The sequence below is a fragment of the Phyllostomus discolor genome, chromosome 6 (genome assembly GCF_004126475.2).
Source record: "Phyllostomus discolor isolate MPI-MPIP mPhyDis1 chromosome 6, mPhyDis1.pri.v3, whole genome shotgun sequence".
Taxonomy (NCBI): Eukaryota; Metazoa; Chordata; class Mammalia; order Chiroptera; family Phyllostomidae; genus Phyllostomus; species Phyllostomus discolor.
In genome coordinates this window covers 35,173,998-35,196,156 of record NC_040908.2, presented here as the reverse complement: position 1 = coordinate 35,196,156, position 22,159 = coordinate 35,173,998, and the positions used below count along the sequence as shown (strand labels likewise).

Here is a 22,159-nt window from a genome sequence, read left to right as displayed (position 1 = left end):
CAGTGCAGGCTTTGACGAGATGCTCCCTAAACCTCACTTGCCACCAGGGCTAAGCTTCCGGTGGCAGTGCGGTGACTCACCACTGCTGCTGGGACTCGGTCTCCTCAGAAACCTTCGTGCTCGGCTCGGGCGAGGGCGGCCGCCTTTTCCTCTCCTCTTCCTCTTGCTGTCTGCGCACTTCCAGTAACTCCAACTGAGGGAGAACATGGTGTTCAGCAGAGCCCCAAACCCTGCCTCTTGTAAGGGAAGGGCTCCAGAGGAACTCTGAAAACCCTCTAGCCTGCACTTTCTACACTGGGTCACACTGGCCAACCAGAGCCTCTACCATCCTAAGCAAAATGGTATTAGGATCATAGGAACTGCAGCTACCAGTCAATACAACAAGGAACAGAGAACCAAACAATGAAACAGGTCTATTTTCCAGGCTGGCAGGGTTCCTGAGAGCTGTCTCTATGGCCCCTGGACACTGGGTTTAATTTCTAAATGAACTGTGCAGCTCTCAACTGGGAGTAGGCACAGAGTTACCTGAGCATGAGGGGCCCTGCTGGACTTGCCAGCAACGCTCTGTCTGACAAACACTACTGAGACAGAGCTGCAGTGACTCCAGGAGGCTTCTTGTGCTGTGGCAGGGATTTGTGTTCAGCCAAAACCCAGACAACACATAAAAAAAGCCATAGAACAGTCTAACTGGAATCAAGCCATTTCACGAGCAATATGCATGCACCGTAAGTGTTCCATTTTGGCCCAAGGATATTTTAAGCACCCAGAACTGGGGAAACTGGAGAGGACACCATTTCTGGAAACCATGGAGAATCAGCTTTTTACCAAGAGTGCAAATCTTAGAAGAGGAAACACCAATGAACAGGCCCCAAAGGCCTTTGTGTTGATGGAAGTGATGATCAGGAATGGCGAGATTGTCAATGGTCTAGGATCAGTCTCTGACAGTGGGAATTCTAATTCTGAAATTCTGAACAAAACTGTAAGGCTGTGTATGCTCCCTGGAAACCCAAGCTATGAAATGTAGGACAAAATATCAAAAGAGAAAAGCTAACGCCAATCAATCAACTACCAGGCAGAAAGCTATTATAAGTGATCATAAATCTAGTGCCCAGGAAATGACTGAGGGGTGGTGGCCCTGGAGAGTCTCCCCAGGTCCTGTACCCAGAGCACCACCAACTTCAGGGAGATCCTTACTGCTTTTAAACGCACAGTGATAACACAAACCCCTGGTGTAGGAGTGAGCAGGAGGAAGAGGCCGCCCGGGAGATCCAACAGGCCAAGCACTGGGTACCCAGCAGCCACTTACTGTCGTCAGCCTTTCCAAAGCAGAGAACCTCTCGTCCCAGGTCGCTGCGGACTTCTCAAAAGCCTCGTGGCGTTTGATGAGCTTCTCCACCTCGTCCACGCTCTGGCCTATTTCTCGGCTGGATAGGTATGGCTCCTGTCCGAGTAGCCAGGCCTCGGCTACGCTGGCATCCCTTGAGAACTGATGGACCTCCAAAACTGCACAGGGCACCAAGAGTGAGTACTGAGAAGCAGGGTGACTTGGCAGTCAGGGATGGCACTGCCCTCTGGTGGCAGCTGCCTGCACAACTAGTTTTATAGTCTAGAGCAGCGCTAACATGAACGTAATACATGAGCTACGTGAGCTCAGTTAGCACTGAGTTAGTATGCGATCCTAACTTTTCCAATAGTCACGTATAAAAGAAAACAGGTGAAAAAATTTTAAAAGCATACTTCAGACAAGCTGATATATTGAACTATTATCATTTCCACCATGTAATCAGTGTAAATAATTAGTGATGTTACACTTTGTCTTTGAAATCTGGTTTGTATTTTGTAGTTCTAGCACATCTCAATGTGGGCCAGTCATATTTCAGGTTCTCAAGAGCTACATGTGGGCAGTGGCTACCACATGGCACAGCCCAGGCTAGAAAACACACTCTACTCACCGGCCCCACCGAGTGAGATGAGCCTCAGGTATGCCTGCAAGAATTCACAATCTAGCTACATACAACAACCAGATTATGCTGATGGAGCAGACATTCAAAAATCACCCTTCTTGGGACTGTAGTTCTTTGAGGGAGGGAGGGAGGGAGAGAGGGAGAGAAGGTTATAGGAGGGGCACTGTACAAAATGGGGATGACATGGGCTAAGGCTTTTACTTCACTCATCCTTTGCACTTGAGGAGACGGCATGCTGCCCACCGCAGCCATGAGAAGGCAGGTTAGCACCGGGCTATGCTGTGTTTACATTAATTTTCACACACCTACAGCCACAATGCTTGAGGCCATTCCAGGCAGAAACACTGCAGGGAACACTGGGCCCCCTAGGGTCTGCCAACTGTCTCCTTGGGTCATCCTGGCAACCCCCTGGCGGCCACAGGGAAAAGATGCCACCACTGCACTAGGGACTTGCCCAGCAGACAAGCTGGTGCTTAGTTCACAGTGGGGTGTGATACAGATTTTGCTGAACTAAACTGAACGTGCCCTGGGAATTCTCAAAATTTATAGGCCAAATCCTTATCCAAAGAATGGAAAAAAAGTGGGATTTGTATTTGTGTGTGTGTAAATAGGGTTCTGGGCAAACTGGATGAGATGCCTTCACTAGGTCTTTCACACACCTCTTAGAAAAGGCCCTTGGTTTCTGTTTCTAGTAAGCAAACTTGGTGCCTGGGAGTGAGGTGTGATACAAGGACAGAGCCCCTAAACACAGAACGGCAAAGCACACAAAGAGTGCTTGAGCTGGGCTACGTTCAGGGTTCATACCAATTATTAAAATGTTATTCCCAAACTGCATATTATAAACTCTGTTATTTAACCTATTCCTTTATAATAAGAGAATAAAAGGAGAATCCACGTCAGAGGGTCATTGTGGGGAGTAAATATAGAAAAATACGTTAGACTTGGGAGGGTGCCTAGTTCCCTATAAAACATTTATGATTGTTAGTCTTTATTTTATTTTGTTCTTAGGCCTCATCCTTAGAAGGATAATCAGGCCAACTTTATCCCTTCTTGACTCTGCCAGTAATAATAATTCTTAAAGATAGTGTGTGTGAGGGGGGTGCTTCTGCCCTCTCCCAGAGACACAAATCTGTCATCCCCATACGGTTCCTAAAGATCCCCCAACCACATACAGCCCTGAGACCAACAATAAGATGAAAAATAAACAGTAATAGATATGCCACTGGAAACCACTTAAAAACTCTTAGCATGAAATAGTGAAATAGAGCATCAAAAAGGGAAGCATTTAGAATTACAAACATCATTAAGTGATGCCACCATATCTAATCAACAAAAAGCAGGAAAGTAAACTCGCATGCTTTCACGGGGCACCCGAAGAGAGCAGAGAGAGAAAAACCAAGTATGTCCTTACTCAGTCTTAACCACTCCCATCGGTCTTCCCACTTGTCAATCATTTCTTTTCTCTTTTCTGTCAACTGAAGTAATTTTTCCTTGATCTGTGAGGAAAGAGGTATCACAGGGATAACTTAATAGAATGTACCGCATCCTCCTAGTCCTCCCCTTGATCAGCCACTTCACACAAGAAAAATACACTTTCTGCAGAGACCACCACTAAGCCGGGAACTGAGGACTGCTTAGCCCACCTGCGCACTGGGAGAGCAGAGAAGAGCAGAAGGGGCTGAGAGCGAGGCTGGACTCCACCCACAGCTGCTCGGTCACTAGGTGGCCAAGAATGCACTGAGCCCCTGCAGACTCTGGGGCTCCCTACGGCAAACGCCCAGGGAGGGAAAGAGGGACAGCCGGAGGGGCAAAGCCCTGACCTCGACACCATCCAGTCCCCTGACAGGGGCCACGCACAGACTAACCCGGTTAGCTCTTTATTACTGTCACCCTGACTGAAGTGGCAAGCGCCCACCAAAGAGCAAACGGACCTAGGGCACACGCGATGGAGAGGGCATTCCCCAGGAAGAGCACTGACAAAGGCGAGAGGGGACGAAGCCTCAGCTCGGGGCCTTCAAAACGGTCTGAGTTGCCACGGACCTGGACTTACTGGCTCTGCCCAGAGTCTGAGTAATTTTTCTACACACACGGGAAGGCAGCAAGGAGTTCCCATATATAAGAATGAGCATATGTATGTGTGAATGTAAACATACATTTTTCTCTGTCCCCCCCCCCCCCCCCCCCCCACAAAGTCACTTCACATCTCAGCACCGTGGCGGTCAGTCACCCTGCGGCCCCTGCACCAGGGAGCTCCCTACCTCCTCAGACGCGTAGTGCTTTCTCGCCAGGAGAGACTTCCCCAGCTCAATGCAGATGGTGAAACTGTCGTTACGAGCATCAATTTCAGCTTTGATGCCTTGATGATTGTTCATTAACAGTTCAACAGATGACACATCCCTAAAATGAGACCAAGAATACCTCCTTTAGGACATGTAGCTTTTCAAATAAATGTGCTGGTTTCGAAACACATTATTAATTTGAAGGAAGCTATTTGACGGCACAATTTACCTTTAAGGTCTGATTCAGCCTCAGTCACAGGAGCTGAAGTGCAACGACAATACAATTCAGGACCAGCCATGTCGCCTAACGTTCAGAGTAAGTTACCCCCATGTATGTGTGCGTGTGCGTGTGCGTGCACGTGCTCGTGTGCTTGCAGAATTCAAAATGGCTGCTGCTAGGCAGATGCCGGAAAAACCACTGTATTTCAGTTCAAACTTACAATGAAGTGCAGCCCAGATTCTCTTTAAGAAGGTACAGAAGTGACAACATGTGTTCCCAATCGCACCCCAGAGTTAGCTGCCACAGGTTCAGGACGTGTGTGTCCAAAGAGCAGCTTTTGATACCTCCCCTCCTTACTGAGACATGAAGAGACACACAGAGCAGGAACCAGCTGAGAAATCAATGCCTGGGGGAGCTGCAGGAGGTTTTCATGAACCCCAACCTAAGACAGGGAAGTCCTGATCTGGAAATACAGTGGATACATAACACAGATAATATATATCTTCTCTCGGGACACAGGTCATTTGCCAGCAGCGGCAGGGGCAGGGTGACCTGGAAGCTGTCTGTGTGCCTGCTTGTTCATCTATCAGCTTCTCTTCACCACTTTGCATGAAACGCAGGCAAAGGGAAGACACAGAACAACTAGTAAACAGTCATCTTAAGACGCCATGAAAGTAGATGTTTAGGGTTAAGAGACACCTTTAGTGATGTCTATGAAAAGGGACAGATTGTTTTTTCAATCAATCTGACATAGAGAAAGGACTCAGAAAAGTCGCCTCATTCCAATGATGAGGGAGACAGCCCAAGGGCAGGAGGCCCTGAGTGAGGGCGGAACGGGGGCAGGCGGGGGAGACACAGGAGGGCTCACCCACACTGGGCCCCCCGTGCCCTGGCAGGTGTGCGCAGCGGACAAGTGGAGCAGTGGCAGCCTCCCCGCACGCCCACCCCCTGCTCTGGCCCCTGGTGCTCTCTGGAAGATCCCATCTCAAATTATCCGGGGTCAGCTCTTGGACTGCCTGCCTGGGAGGCTGGGCGTGTTACCTTGGCTTTTCCTGAGCTTCAATCTGCCGGATGACATCCTCCATCCACAGCATGAGGTCACGCACCATGCTGAAGAAGCGGAACTTGTCCCCCGTGTCCACCAGCCGCACCCTGCGGCCCTCACAGGCGTCCAGTAGGGCCTTCCAGGCTTCCAGGACCTCGTTCTCCCGCTTCTGGATGTCGTCGGCTTTATCGCCCGCGTAGGCTGCCTGCAGGCGGGCCGCATCCTCCTGCAGCTGCCTCACCTGTGAGCCATGGGGGAGACAGCCAGGTCAGAGGGCTGGGCCTCCCCTCCATCGCCCACCATTCCCTTCACACACACGCCACACGGGGTTCTGCTTACATACTGGTGGGAGCACCAAGCCATAACGGGGCCCCCTGACCCCAGGAAGCTCACAGCTTCATCAGGGAGACCCAAGTCACAGAAACCCAAGTTTACTATAAATGTATTGAAGTACAACATGAAGTTCTGCACAAACGATAAAACAACTGAAATGTTAGAGCAATGCAGGAGGGGAACTCTGGTCAGGAGCGGTTCCCTGGAGGTGGCCTGGGATATAAGGATGATTCAGAAAACACATGGTGTGTTAAAAAGATCAACACCTAATCTGCTCCTTCAGGGTAAACACAATGTTTTCATCATGAGGGAGAAACTGCCAGGAAGAACACATTTTGAAAACACCTTTTCCAGTGCTACGCGATGCTGCTGAAAACGACATGAGAATCATCTGCATGGGCTCTCACAATGGGGCGCTTTACTGGGAAAACATAACTATGCAGCATCTAACAGAGTTGAGAAAAAAGGCTTGATGTCAAAGGTAAAATTTTAACTACGCAAATTTCAAAATGCGAACGTGTCTTATGAAGAGATGCTAATCAGAGATACTATAATTTGTCATCTGTCGGTTGGCAAAATTCAGGTTGGATGATCTACCTGCCAATGAAGCTAATTCACTGCTGGTAGGACAGGAGGTCACAGCTCCTACAGAGGCACACGGGCAGTACCTATCGAAATTACAAACGCACGTCCTTTCGGCTTTATGATCTCACCTCAAGGAACTTGCCCTACACTTACTCTTGCACATTTAGGAAATGAAAGGCATAAAGGCTATTTACTGCAGCATTGTCTGCAAAAGCAAAAGCAAAAAAAAAAAAAAAAAAAAAAAAAAAAAAAAAAAGAAAAGAAAAGAAAGCAAATGCCCCTGAGTGAGAGACTGGTTAAATAACGACGGCATCTCCACGTGAGAGGTGCCAATGCGGCCACGAAGACAAACAGGGACGGCTCCTTGCACTCACTCGAGTGGGGTGAGACAGGGGCCATCAGGCTCGGGGGAGTGGACTGCAGCCCTGGATGTTATTGGACCCTTGACAGGCTCCCTCGTCTCTCTGGGCCCCACAAGGTGCAGAAAGTTAATGATGAAATGAGGGACAACTCTGCCATCTCGGAGTCTCTAAAAGTGCGTGGTTTTACAGGTGCGGAGGAGAGCCCTGCCGCCGGCATGTTTGCTGTAACTTCGTCTGCAGGCGTCCTGACAGTCCCCGTAGCTTCTGCTACGTGGTAACAGAGGATGTCCACAGAGCTCTTGCCATGGCATACGTTTTGTAAGCGTCACCTCAACCTTCAACACTTCGAGGGGTTGAATTCTGAGAGGTAAATTAAGCCGCAGCGATACAGAGCAGTGGCCCCACTCGTGCCCAGTCGGCCCTTGCTCTGACCACTGCGTCGTCGGGATCAGTCACATCGTGCTCCAGGACCTGTGTGCATGCAACGGGAGCCTCTGAACACGAAGCCGACAAGCTATCGAGCACTAAGTTTTCATAGAGCTGGGAGTCCACCGGCTGGGAGTCCTTACAATGCACGGCGGGATTCCCTTTTAAATTCTGTGTGACGTGGAACAGACCCACGACCCCTCCGTGTGTCTCTTTTAAATACTCCCTCAACACCGTCCACCTCCTTGGTGGAAAAGCTGCAGCACGCATCTGAATGGAGCCCCAGCTGTGATCCCCCTCTGCTTCTAGAAGGAGGTAGTTCAAGGGTGAAGTGGCAATGGCAGTGAAGGTGGTCCCTCTACAGAGCAAAGCCCAAAGCCCACAAAAGAAAGGTAAGGCTGATGTACCAGGGGTACATCAGGGGTCGGCCCACGGCTGAATCTGGGCTGCGTGTTTCTATAAATAAAGCTTCACTGGCATACAGCCATGACCCCTTATTTTTACGCTGTCTGTGGCTGCTGCTTGCTGCAACGGCAGAGCTGAGCAGTTGCAACAGGAATGGTGTGTCCTACAAAGCTGAAAAGATCTACTCTCTGGGATTCTACACAAGTTTGCCAAACCCTACACTGGATCATCAATGTGCCCTTAATAGACAAGAACAAAACCCCAATATACTGAGGGCTGGTATCTATAATAAAACTGACTTCTTCTCTGGGACCATGAAATTTGGTGGTCAAGGTGGGGGGAAGAATATACTTTCTATTTTATTTAAAAGACGTTAAGACTAAATAAGGAACCATGCAGAGATTAAAGAGCAACCTAGACAGTGGGTATACTGTAGATTCTTACTGTTACATTGTCATCATTTGGTCAAACAGCTTTTAAACAAAGCCTTAGTGTTAACCATTTTACACTGGGGCGGGGAGGGGGGGGGGGACACCAGGCATATTAAAATGTTAGAATCTCGCTTTTCCCTCTCTCTGGACACATGACTCAGACCCCGGGTGATGGAACTAATCAGGCCTTATTTTGGAAATTATTCTAAACAGATACGCTAACATCACACATCCTTGTTGAGAAGGTCTGTCACTTGCAAATGTTTTGTGTGCATCTGGTTTATTTACTTTAATCACGAGGATGGTCCTGTGACAATGTTTGAAAATGTGGCAACTGTAGAACTTTTTGGACTGAGATTCTCCCAAATCAATGGAGCATGTTTACATGTCTGCACGCACATGCATGACTTGACTTAGGCCGTTCTTTGAAGCACGCTTCGAGGACAGTGAGAGATGCCCAGAGACTCTCTCCGGGAAGGAAAACGCCTGCCGCCCCAGGCAGCCCCCCACGCACCTGTGTGCCCAAAGCCTGGATGTCGTGCTCAAACGTGGTGTGCATCCTCTGCAAGGTCTCCACTGTGTTCTGGTCTCTCCCCAGCTCCTCAGGGAGCTTCTTGTGTTTGTCCTGTATGCGCCCGAAGATCTCCTTGGCATCATGGTAAAACTTGTGCAGTTCGTAGGAGGCGGCGAGAATCTGTGTTCTCGTGTCAATGAGCTCCAGCAGGTCAGCCCAGGCTTCGTTGAGCCCGTCCTTCCACTCGGCGATGGTGGCCGCATCCGAATGTCCAGAGTTGATGAGCTCATCTGCCATGTGATTGACCGTGTCCACGCGCTCCTGCCCAATGTTCCCTGTGTCTCGAGCAAATTCCCGGAATCGTTCTTGCAACATCTGAAACAGAGATGAGAGTAAAGAAATCAGAGAGACTATTGTGAACATTTCATTTCTTGATCACATGAATGTCTTCTGGAAAGAAATGAGTAGCGTGCATGACCCGACAACAGATCTTAGCTCTCACACCTCCTGTCAATCAGGCCTCCTTCTCATTCACTGTATCCGAGTAAGGCACTGGCTCCATGCCCTTTTACAACAGAAGGGGGCATGGAGAGGTCACATAACCCAAGTCAAAGTCACCCAGTGATACAATCACAAGTTGAAATTAAATCCCATGACCTCTGCGTCCACAGCGTTTCATCTGCTCACAAAGAATGCGACTGGCCAACCTCACCCAGAGCTCGCCGCTCATGCTCTGCCCGAGAGTACTTGCCGTGACGTGCTCGTAGTCCTGCCCCAATTCGTGCGACCCTGCGACCACCTCCCTCTCAGCGATCCACTGCTCCAGGTCGTCCACCTCCCGGTTGAGCTGGAACAGCCGGTGCCTCTCATCCAGCTTGCCCCTCCGCTCCTCGGCGAGGTCCTTCAGACCTGCGTACAGCTTATCCACCTTGGACTGCCGCATGCTGATGCGCTCACTGAAAGCAGGGAGGGTTGGAAGGAGAAAAACCTTTAAGTTCCCTTCAGGGAGAAAACAAATGCGGTGGAAATGCGAGAGCAGGTTATACCAAATTTCTTGAAGAAAATGTCTAATTAACCTATTTAGCCTAAAAAATAAAACTCTGAAGTTTGATGCAAGAAAAGCCAAGATGTACACAAAACACAGTCATTAAGGCGGAAGGCCATCCGGACACAATGGCGGGAGGGGAGAGGAAACTCATAGCAGCACCGCTGGCTCTAGAGATCAGGATTTCCTTTGACGTTGAAAGTTAATGCCAAATCCAGGAGCCGCCTTACATTCTCAGGCACCACGCTGCCAGAGGGACAAACGATACCCCCGTCTGGCACACACCTGCACCTGCTCTGGCTGGAGGCTCTTCTCTGCCGGGAAGGCGGGGCCTGCTGCTCCCGTTTCGTGGGCCCTGGGTGAGCTGTACCCCTACCCCTCGCTCCGCCTTCTCCCCAGAGTGACTGTCTCGCAACAGGAGAGCAAAGAGATGACCTGATGCTTGTCCCTGGAGACTGGGAAGGTCACTTTCCTGGGAATCCTGACCTTGGACTCCTCAAAGACCCCTCTCCAACTTGCCTAGGATAACGTACAAAGCTGGTTCCTTTCCTGTCTGAGTTGTAAAAGGCAGTTACAAACACCGAACGCCTAAAGTGACTGCCACGGAAGTTAATGCAGGAGCTCGGTCTGGAGTTGGGGGCACCACACACTCACCTCTTCTATCTTTTTACTCCTCAGGCATTCTAGGGTTTATGTGTGAGCGGTAGGGGGTGGTGTCCTTTTGTTCTTCCTAGAGCCCTTTTATTTGATAAGGTCCATGTGTCCCCCTTCCACTCCTAATTACCAGTAACTACTAGTAATTAAACTATCCCATTCCCCTTAAAGACTAGAAATAACTTTCTTAAACTGGATGACTTTCTCAACACAAGGGTCAGGTGCTTAGATAGCCTATATCTGTGCTAATCAATCTGCACTTCTGACTCACGTCACCAATAATCTTTCAACAGGCCTCGGCCAGAGGAGGCATTTAACTGACAAGAGCAACTCCCTATGTAACAACTCACCCTTCCTATGTGGCACAGGCCTACTGGGTAGGTTTTACAAATGCTTCACAAAGATCTATGTTAACAGCTACTCAAGGGAGTGCAGCCATTCACCTGTGCATGGGTGGAGGCGAGAGGCCCCTAGCAGGAGGAACTGACAGCCTGGTCTCATCTGTACGACACGGCACTCACCTTTCAGGGTGGCTGTCGGCCACCAGGGCCCGGCTGGTCTTGGAGAGCTGGTGCACCGTCTCTGCGTAGTCCTCCACGGCCTGTTCCAAAATCTGGTGCTTCTTCAACATGGAAACAGCACTCTGCTCATCCTGCAAAGAGTGGGGAGTGTCACACCATGGCCGCCCCCAGACCCAATGCCACCTGAAAGGAAGACAGACTGTGCAAGAGGAAGGCCTCTGAGAAAGAAAAAAAAAACTGTAAGTGCGACATGGGCAGCAGGACTCAGAAGCATTTCAAGAGCGTCAGTGGACTGCACTGTGTGGAAGACCAGCTCAAGGACAATGCAGGATGACTGAGACCCCGCCATGGCACGGAGCGAGGCCCGGGCACACCCAGTGTGCACCGGCTGGCTGAAACTCCCTTTGGTGTAACCGATATGTGGGTCTATCGGGAGTTTGGAACCTGAAAATGCTTGCAAACTGTCCTAAAAGTATTGTTTACATTGTAAAATTTAGGTAACCCTATAACTACAGAGAGCAAGGAGGACTCTAGCAAATTGCTAGTTAAAGAAAAACAAAACAAAACAAGATGACCCACTGTTAATGACATGCCAGGATTCAGACAAAAAATTCCAGCCACCTTTATGCACCATGGTGCCCCGTGACAGTCAAAAGCAGCAATGAAATGTTTCACAAAGACACAGCCATTAGCAGAAACACTCGGGGCCGAGTCTGAGGCTCTTCTGGGGCTGCTGGGATGTGCCCAGCCTCCTCTCAGGAGGGGCCAGAACCCCCTCTCACCTTAGCCTTCTCCTCAGACATCATGTACAGCTCCTGCTCGCTCATCCACGCCTCGGCCTCAGCCGCGTCGAAGTAATACTGCTGGGCCCTGTGCGCCTCCTCAAGCCGCCTGTGCCGCTTCTCCGTCTCCTCGATGAGGAGGCCCCACAGCTGCTTCAGGTCGGCGAGCCTCTGCCGGATGGCCTCGGCATTCAGGCTGCTGCTGTCGGTGACGATGTTCTGGCTCCTCTCAAAGATGTCATCGATGCGAGGCTGGTGTCCCTGGATTTCTTTCTGGAGGGTCTGTGGGAGCGGGGAACACACACAAAAGGTCTGCTAAATAGCAACAGCATGCTGTTTATGCCAAACTGTGAGGGCCAAGGGGAAATCGCAAGCCTCCAAAGCTCTCTTACACTCTCTGCCATCTAATTTGGTGCAGGTATGTATCAGACTGTGCTAGCCTGAACAGAAACGCTTACCTGATTTTTCTTTATCAGCAGCTGCACGGTCTGGAGGTTATGGCCATGATCCGTGGAAGTTGCCAAAGGCATCCTCTCTCCAACCCACAACTGGAGAGAATTGCAAATAAGTGGTCAGGACTGCTCCAAAAGAACAAACAAGTAAGCAGAGCAGGGGACAGCCGGGAAGCCAGCTCGAGAGAAAGTGTGTTTGCTCCCCTTGGGAAGGGCGGCCAAGAAGCCAGCCTTCTCTGACACGGGGCGAGCACCAGTCTCTCAGACCTTACTTCATCCTCAACGTCAAACTTAACTAAGTCCTCATTTTTAATTTATTTTTAAAATTAATGTTCTAGAGAACTAAAAAATACACACACACACACACACATACATATATATATGGAGTTGCATTTCATGTGAGAGGGGAAAGGAACCCTTAGAAGGCACACAGTATTCACTGGCTTAGATAGCCTGGCTCACCAACATGGCCCAATGTGAGACCGACAGAGGACGACGGGACAGGAGGTTTACGGAAAAGCTGTTCGAGCAGAAAGGGTCTACTCACGATCTCGTCCTCCACATCCCTGTTGAACTGATGGATCTCTTTGGAGGCCAGCAGGTTATGCTTCCGTTCACTGAGGGGCTCCAGCAGTTCCATGAACTTGGTCTGCACGGTGAGGCGCTTGCTGTCCACCTCGTCGGTGCTCTTCCCCTCCTGACTCAGGGCCTGGGCCTGGCTCTGCAGCTCTTCGATCTCCTTCTTCCGCACCTCCATCTGATTCTCCAGCATCTGAGGCCGGAAAACAGAGCCAACTTCACCCCAGAGACAAGGCGACAGAGACAGTCCTCTAAAACGGTTGCTTTGGGCATTGGCCAAAACGAAGACTGAAGAATATAAATTTATACAGTAGAGAGACTAAGCAATGGTTCCTAACATGTACCAAACTATCAATTAGCACTCTGCTCTGTCGGCTGATTTTTTTTAAAAAATCCCTTTCTAGGACTTTTAAATTTGGGAGAACGTTCAAGTGTATCCAGGAACTTGGAAAGAAAATAACAGGGAAAACAAAGAGTTACTTATGGGGAAAAGAGAGTCTTTATCGGCCTGTTCAAAAGCTGTAAGGATGCTGGAAGCTAGTTCAGCCACCAGGAGGAAATAAAGTCTTGAGGTTCCTTCCAGCTCTTTTGGGCAAGAAGGATAGATAATGTCATCATTCTCCCCTCAATTTCTTCAGTCAGAAAGCTGACTTTTTATCTTCTGACTTTTTTAATATACTTGGATGACTGGCTGAAAACGCATTGTTTATTTACATGAAAAAAATTAGCAAAGTTGAGAGCAGAGGTTTGGTGGTGTCACTCGGAAGCATCACACTGGGAAGACCACGTACTCTGACAGTCAGTTTAGAGACAAGGGGCCTGAATCTGGGGACAAACAGACTCCCCCTGTGGGCTGGGCAGGTCAATAGCTACGGCCACAAACTGCCCTTGAGAAAAACCCCTGAATGCTTAATGGCTTGAAGGACAGAATAACCAAATCATTTAGCAAAAGGAAGGGTAGGTGCTGCTGAAGAAATAGGCCCAGGTACTTGGCTGACAGCTTTTGTAGTGACTGAGATGCTTTTGTAGAACTGCTGGGCCCAGGGTCTGGCCGCACAGTACAAACCCAGCCAGGGGATGCACCGGGAGATTCTGCCCCCCACTTGCTTTCTCAAGCTCACTGCAGCTGTTTTCTCATAAATCTGAAGTAACTTCATTTGCCCATATAATGCTCTATAGTGATATTAAAAAAATCAAATTTCTTGCACCCTGAACTACTATCATGTATCTAGACATTATATAACAAAGTATGTGAACGATTCCTTTCCTCTATGTAAACTGCAGAACCAAAGAAAATGAGTTATTTATTCGCCCGTGAATTTATTTATTTCACACCATTAAATAAAGGTGTCATCCATCACCTAAGATGGTGATGATAAAATAAATATTCCCATGCACCTACACCCAATACTTCTACTAATACTGTTTCTTTCCGGTTGGTTCTGGGAATGTCCCATGATGCTACTGGGGCACTTTGCTGGGTTAAAACCCCTTCACAGAGCTGGATGGCTGAGGACACAGTGGGTGAGTTTAGACCATGGCAGTAAAACAGAAACGGGGCCAAGCAGGGGGCTGCCTCGCCCACTTGCCTGCTGCTTTTTCAGCAGGATGTTGACGCTGGTCAGATCCTTGCCGTAGTCATCAGACTGGATCTGACTCTCCAGGCCGTGCAGCCATTTGTCCAGATCTGCACAGCTCTGGGTGAAGAGTTCGGCCTTGTTTGCATCAAAGAGCCGCTGGGCCTTGGTCTGGGTAGTGGATTCAAGGACTTCCCACATTTTATGTAAACCAGTGAGTTTCTCCTTCACCACAGCTTCTGTCTCAGGCTTTTCTGAGATGAGCTGCATTCCTTCCTAGAAAACACAAACCACTGTAGTTATAAACAAACAGTCTGCTGGAGAACAAACGTCACTGTGAAAAACAAACCTAAGACTATTTGATCTGTGATTCACCCAGTGTACACGGACACACACACACTCCTTCCACCCAAAGTTGCTACTCGACGCAACTAACAACAGCCCAGTCTATGCACCAGCTTTCGCACAAGTCAAGCAAGAAGTGATTTACTACATGCTGTAATGGTTTTAACTGGGGCAGTGGGACATTTAATGCCAATACCCTAAGACAGACTTCGCCCCCTCCCAACCAGCCCCAAAAGACCAGAAAGCATTATTTTAACTGTTGAGTCTGAAACAACATAAATAGTGTCAAGGAAGAGAAGGGAGGGCGGGGAACTTCATCACATTCACATTCAGCTGGGCTTGTGCTACACAGAATCCCCCTTGTTGAATCAACACATTTTAAATTATTACAGTGACTAGAGCTGTCACACAAGAAAAGTAGGAAAATTTAAGAATACAGAGTATTTCTAAATTCTTTGCAATGGGACCCAATCAGTCTCCATCACAGTCCTCCACAGGAAATACGATCAGGACATTTGGGACACTGCCCAGGGGCTCGCAGCCCAGCGTGCCAGCGGGTGAGACGCACAGCAGCAACTACGCAGCTGGGACTCCTGGGAAGACGCATGAGCACTGTGCACCAGCTGGCTGGGTTTCTGCAGGTTGAGGTCCACAACTGGTAAGTGGGCATGGGATGGGTACTGACTATGTAGCTTTTGCGGGCAATCAAATGTGACTCCGAAGGGGCTCATTTCCACCCAGTCCATCTTCTCCCCGTGGCCACACCAGCCTCATCCAACATTTTAATGTACCTTCTCAATTTTGTCCAGCCACTCTTTGTTGGATGCGAGCTCTGCTGTAAATGCTTGGTGCTTTAGCCATTTACTGTGCAGATTTCTGGCTTCATCATAAGACATGTCCTGGGCGGTAAGCATCTTTTCGTTGATCCAGAGAGAGAGCTAGGAAAAGGGAAAACAAACCAGGAAGGTTTCAGAGGTTGCAACCATGGACATCAGCCCTTTTTCTGCCTGGAAAGAGCTGCGTTATGTCACTCTAGGCACACTGCACCTGTTTCCAAGTCAACAGACAACCAAATATTGACTTTACAACTCTGACCTGTCATGACAGGCATCTCCACTGCACGGAGGCTGGACCTGAGCCTTGCTCCAATCCATACGTCTAACATTAAATCCAGAAGTACAACATTCTCTGAGCCGACTTTCCAACTGCCTGGCACCCTTAACCAGCTCTCCCCACAAAGGCTCATGTTTAACGCTCTGCCCCGACCAGCCCCCATCACAACCTAGTTTCCCTTCCCAACACACGCCCACGTGGCTGTGCCATGTGAGCCATGATGGACTGTCTGTCACTCCACTTGGGGTTTTTTTCACTCTTCTAATTCTATTATACAACAACCCAAACTGCTACCCTCTTATCTGCCCCTCACGGTGCAACTATGGAAATGCCCAGAAGCACAAATGGCTCACTCAGTGCAGGGGTCAGGCAACGTGACGCCCTCTCTTCCATGTCTGAGTCCTTCCACCCCCTTTTCTACAGCCACTGCTTCTCTGAAGGGCTTCCAATCAGACCAAGAACACTTCACAGGACTGCATTCTGAGACCCGACGTGTCAGCTTGGATCTGGACTCTGGAAAGCCTCACAGGGCCTGCCAGCTGCTGACAGGTCTGAGAAGGGAGTTCTCTCCTGAGGCTCAGGCTGGGAGTCAGCCCAACCCTAGGCTCTGGACACATGTCTCTTGCTGGCTCTCATCCTGATCCTCCGGCTCCTCCAGCTCCCACCTATAGCTGGCCATGCCAGGGTCCTAGATCCCATCCCATACACAGTACGGACCCAGGGAGAGCTGTCTGTTGGCCCAGGAGGAAGATGCACAAGGAATATAAAGTGTCAGCCCGGAAGGAGAAGCAAATGTCTTCAGGGACTGTGTCCCTTCTCCTGCATGATCACGAGAGGCCCGCTTTTACATGAGTTGCTACCGCAACAAAATTGCACCCGAACACCTTCATGACCCTGTTCCAGAGGTTTAGAGATGGCATATAAAGCCAACAGAAACCTCCACAGGAGCAACATTCCCAAGGCCATTCACTTGTACTCTGGGCCGCTGCTGGGAAAGGCTTCCCTGTAAATTTGCTTAAACAACAGAAAGCCTGTTCTTTGGGAACAATGTCAAGGGGGGCAATGCGGGTCATAGGAGGATGCCTGGCCTTGGCCATGGCAGCTCCCAGCACCATCTCTGCCTTCTCAGGCTGCTCAACCACTATGCAGGAAGGGCTGGGGATTGAAAGCAAAAAGTAGAGAGATCTTTGATGTCACTCTTTATTGAGGGCAAAACCCAGTAAATCTTATAAAGCCCTCTCTAAGCAAGAACCACAGATCTGCTACACGACAATCGAGACAGTAAATTTCCTACTTCTAAAGAATTATCTATTTTCCAATCATCTGAGCAGCTACTATCTGAAATACTACTGGCATTCATTCAATCTAAGGGGGAAAGAAGTTAAAAGGAAACTAAATAGTAAGATTTCTCCCTGTATTTTGTACAGACACATGAACACACGCACACATGATGGAAAGATATTAAACACAATAGAGAGTGTTTATCTGAAGTACCAAGGACATTCACATATTTTTGCTATTCATAACTACCTAGCCAAGAGATCTTAAAAAAAAGCTAACTACATTGTTATAAACAAATCTGCTCTTTGCTGAACACACCACCCTATAGATAAAGCCTCATGTGATGAAGCACAATGAAATGGGTCTATGGGACTTGCTAGTGCATCAGCCCTTCATCAGCGCTTGGGAACCAGGGCTACAGTTACTATTTGTGGGCATTTATAAAGGTCATTTGAGAACATACTCATTCTCTGTGGAAAAGAACACCGTGCAGATGGGAAAATGCTTTGATCAACTGATTAAGCTAAAAGCAAAGCACGGAACTTGCCATCCCTGTGCCACACCCATCCAGTTACACTGCCCTCCCTACAAAAGCAGGAGGTATACACTGTGAACGAAAAAAACAGAAAAGAAGAACCTTTTAAGTCATTCCTTTTTCAGGATGTCATATTAAAATAACACTAAAATTAGGTCGCTCTTTGTATTCCCCACCTGTACTTGGGACACTGAGGTGGGCCCCTACCCATTCCCACCACAGCGCTTATCGCTGCTTGCTGCAATAAATGTCCCCACCTAGGCAGTGTTTACGGGGAGGGGCAACAGTGGCAGATTTCACAATCCATGCCTCCTCAAGTCAAAGCACCCATGAGGAAGAGAGTGTGACAGAGACAATGTGGGAGTGCCCAGACCTTGAACAAGACCCACGGCCAGCAACGGTAGTAATTGACCCCTGGGTGTTCTGTGAACACCTTCCAGTATGGTATGTAGATTTGCAAATGTAGGGCTGGTCTCTACAAACTCCATTCTCAGAAATTCTGACTTAAGAGAGGAGTATTTTAATGAGGCTGAATGATAGAATAATACACATTATCCCTTTGATTGTACTTCGAATTCCAAGGGTTTTGAAAGGCCCACACCTGACCTAAATTTCATCACTCTGTAAAAAAATGTACCCACTGATGTGGGACAACTGACACCCCACAGTAGATACTATGCTTATATGAACTTAATGATACTCAAGGAAAGCAAAGATAAACCCAGAGACATGCCAAGCAGTCACAAGGAGACCTGCACATCATCTCCAGGACATAGGCTGCTGGACGTGCCTAACGGCCACTGTTGTGTAAGGGTGGACTCCTTGTAACTAAGGATCCCAATTCAAAACAAGTGTTAACAAAGATCTCAAGACTTCCTAAGACTGTTTGCTGTGATTCCACTGGGAAAGGCTATCATTTTATCTATTTACTTTACCTACATGTTTCTACTTATAAATTCACACTTACGTAAATGGAAAACAGGGGCTGGAAATTTCAAATGGGTTTCTCCAAGGGTTCCTTTAGCCCGCTCAACCTCCTGCTTGTTTCCTGGTATTCATTCATCCTCTCAAATTCAGCCCAGGCCTCACTGTGGTCAGGTCGGTGAATTTCATCTCATTAACTCGCCCTTTAGGCAAGAGCACGTAAGCCCACTGATTCCCTATCCACCCCGAATATGACCTGAGATTAAAACAAGTCATTGTTGGTGCTTCAAGGAAAACATCAAGGTCACACAGGGACTTCCAATCTGTGGCAGGCACAGACCAGGCTGCAAACATCTGATGCCTCTTCCTCCCTCCAATGCTAAAGGGCCACCTGGTATTCACTGCAACACAAAATGTGACGCCACATGGCTAGCTTTAGATCCCATTACTCTCCTCTGTGCCGTCTTGGGACATGAATGCCTCTTTAAGTGAGCATCCTATTCAAAAGGATTATTAATGCCCACACGTCACTTGAAGAGGCACTCCTGTCTTCAGCCTGTCTGGCTCCAGGCAAACTCCCCAGAGACCTGGACTCCTCAACGTGGTATTGAAAGCGACAGACCCTACACTACATAGTTTAGCGGCTTTCCTTCTCAAGGTTTAGCTGCTGGAGCTCATTTCAGGATTCACAGTAAGACAACAGTTTAATGGACATGAAAAATTGCTTTTGTCACAGATGATGTAACATGAATATTATTAGTGCCGTTATTTCTTTTAACACACAGCCATGCATTTGCATGAAAGGTGTTTGTGATGATCTGAGTCGTGGCCTCAGTGAGCGACCTGACTCTACCCCCACCCAAGGGCTCTACAGCTTCACTTGGATAATCCATCCCGTTTCTGCCTCTGAGGGGATTTAGTCTAAGAAAACCAGAGAGGACTGAGTACACCGTTGTTCTCCAGCAGCCGAGAGAAATATGATGCGCTCAGGAACTCACACAAGTGAAGTCAGCCAGATGCTTTTCTCCAGCTAAGCTTGCAGAGCAACCACATCTTTCTGGCTAACTTTAGTTCCACAAGTTTGTTTATGCTTGTACCAAGGGAGCATAAAGTAGTATGAGAACCACCAGATTAACACCACATGTTAAAACTCAGTTTGAAATCAGGATTATTGCTGTTGGCATATTAAGACATGAATCTAAGGAGGGGGAAAGGTAGATATTTTAAGGTCTTCAGTGAATAGGAACTCAGTATGTATTTTTTATATCTCTGCTTCTTACCTGGGTAGCCAGTTCCAGTTTCTTTCATTTCTTTCCTTCCCTTCCATTGGGAAGAATGGACATTTCTTTGAACAGTTAAAGTATTAAAATGCTTTTAGGTTACACACTATTCTTAGACAATAGACATGTTCTACACCTGCACTGTCGAATACGGCAGCCATCAACCACAGGTGGCTACTGAGCACCTAAAATTCAGCTCAAGAACTACCCTGTGCATCTAATTTCGTTTTAATTAACTTAAAATGAAACAGCACATGTGGCTAGTGTCTACTGTAGTGGACAGCATGGCTCCTCCAGACGACAATCTTCCAGATAATAATAATCTCGTCACACTAAGTGGTAACTTGTAGGTTGGAGCACTGACATGGAACCATACTACCTCACCTGAAAATCACGTGATGTAAATTTTTGGCCTCAGTTTTACTCCAGGGGCTCTGCTGCCAGATGCTGGCTGGCTCTGGCTGGAGACCAGTATGAGAGAGGTTGAAGGGAGACATACCTCCTGACAGTCTTGCAGGAACTTCTGGAGATCCCTGTTGTCCTTCAGTCTCATCAGAAGCTCACTGGCTGCCTCACGATTCTTCCTATGCCTATTATAATGGTAAAAACATTTTTTAAAAACAGGAATTAGAAAATCTTGAAACACAGACTTCACAATCCAGTCTCTTTCCTGGGTTTCTACACATGCTGAAAACAGTCTGCTTACAGTTCTTAACAATGTCAGGGTGACAAAATAAACAAGAGAGCTCAGCATCCTCCAAATGAGTGAGGGAGGCATGGTGCAGCAAAGAGCACAGCACCTGTCTCAGCCACACAACAGGCTGAGGAAGCAGTCAAAGGAGCTGTAGGAGTGTGGTGCTTCCTAATCTAGGGCTGGGGGGATGGTGGGAAATCTGAGCTTGAAGTGTGCACAAATCCCCATTCTAGGTACTGAGAAAAAACTGGAAACTTATCTTCCGTGAACTTGTAACTGGGTGACAGGATACACACATGGCTAAGAAAATACAGATAATGAATGTTTCCTGATAAACAGATTCCCAGCTTGAGAAAAACTCACCTAAACCAGGAAGGAAAACTTTTAGACCTGTGAGATATCTATCTACTCAATCCCAGTCTTTATTAATAGATAAGTGAGTTCACTGGCACACTTCCGTCACACACCCAGTGGCTCAGTTTCTGCACCAGACAGTGTGACGAGCTGTGTGAATGCGGTGCTGTCAATGAATGGGGCACGGCTCCCCTGAAAGAGGGAAGAGCTGTCCCAGACTCAGAATCACCCAGCAGTGCCAGAAAATACAGCTCCCTGATCTTCTGCATAATCCAAGCTGTCCAGCCTCAAGGTAGAACACTAAGGCAAAGAAACAGAGTGCAGATGGGCAGGTCTGAGTTTTTCATTATGATTCTCAAAGCAATGTCTTGGTCCTGCGCAGGGGCAAGCGCTCTCACGTGACCCACCAGTCCCCATGGCGGGACAGGGAAAGAACACGAACTCTGACTCCGCACAGTGACAATAAAGAACAGCATGCCGAGCGCCTACTGCTGACTGACTCATACAGAAGCCTCCTCCAGAAGAAGCAAGAAAGCCCTCAGAGCAATGCCACAGGTCACACGGGTCTTCAATGAGTGCTGGCAAGCACGTGGCAGTGGCAGCACTGCCTCTACCCCTGCCTGGGGAACCAGAGGAAAATGGCTTCAGCTCCTGCAGGCACCAGCGACTCAGTGCAACTCAAAGCAACAGGAAAAATATGAATAGAAATAACACTGTGAGGTGTATGCCAGATACACGTAAGGACTGTTTGATATATTTTCTAGTAGTTCAAAGGGGCTCCACATCTTCAGAAAAAGGAATCTTAATATGCTTATACCACTTAGGCAAAATGCGAAAATGGAGAAATATTTCTGATGTAATGCTAAATGAAAAGACCATACGCATAATTCAATGACATAAAACTCTAAGGTACAGATTAGAAGGTGAAAACTAAAATGGCATGTGCTAGGCATGAAACTAAAGATAGTTCCCCCCACCCCAAATTTTAGACGTTCTGTTGCTTTTATAACAACAAATAAATAAAGGCCACTCCCCTTTACTCCATTGCTATCCTTTCTCAAAGACTGAAAATTAAAAATAAAAAAATTTTAACATTGGTGAATTTCAGCTAAAGAAATTTAGCCATCTAAAAATGTGGAAGGGGAAGAAATGTCAAAAGGTCTTCAAGTGTTCTACCCTCAAATTCCAGTCACTATTTGTAGGAGGTTTTAAGATAATAAAGCAAATTGTCTGGAAGGAAGTAATTTGAGTTGGAGTTGGTGACAAAACGCAAGAATCCTGCCTTTAGTCAAAGGCCTTGAATGAAAGACCCCCTCCCTTCCACAGCACCCCACGAAAGCACTGTGATGGCAAGAAGAGTCACAGACACTGGCAGGTCAACAGCACGGGGAAATAAAAACAACTTCAAACACTTTGGAGATTCACTAGGGGAGAAAGACGACCAGGCAGTATCCTGAAT

General features: G+C 48.0%; 1 protein-coding gene across 5 annotated transcripts in view; it reads right to left on the bottom strand.

Moving 5' to 3' along the window:
- The window catches only part of SPTBN1 (spectrin beta, non-erythrocytic 1), a 189,057-nt gene that overhangs the window by 10,221 nt on the left and 156,677 nt on the right, over nt 1-22,159 (bottom strand). For all 5 annotated transcript variants that reach the window (XR_004903667.1, XM_028516163.2, XM_036027958.1 and 2 more), the window contains 14 exons: nt 20,152-20,242; nt 15,311-15,457; nt 14,187-14,450; nt 12,566-12,790; nt 12,025-12,114; nt 11,567-11,848; nt 10,785-10,915; nt 9,316-9,520; nt 8,565-8,939; nt 5,505-5,749; nt 4,223-4,361; nt 3,376-3,460; nt 1,307-1,503; nt 81-193 (listed from right to left, as the gene is read on the bottom strand). Coding sequence is in view for 4 of the 5 variants with exons in the window: in XM_028516163.2 (XP_028371964.1) it covers nt 81-193; nt 1,307-1,503; nt 3,376-3,460; nt 4,223-4,361; nt 5,505-5,749; nt 8,565-8,939; nt 9,316-9,520; nt 10,785-10,915; nt 11,567-11,848; nt 12,025-12,114; nt 12,566-12,790; nt 14,187-14,450; nt 15,311-15,457; nt 20,152-20,242 (2,589 nt within the window). In the remaining variant the exon portion in view is untranslated. The remainder of the gene's footprint in view (nt 1-80; nt 194-1,306; nt 1,504-3,375; nt 3,461-4,222; nt 4,362-5,504; nt 5,750-8,564; nt 8,940-9,315; nt 9,521-10,784; nt 10,916-11,566; nt 11,849-12,024; nt 12,115-12,565; nt 12,791-14,186; nt 14,451-15,310; nt 15,458-20,151; nt 20,243-22,159) is intronic.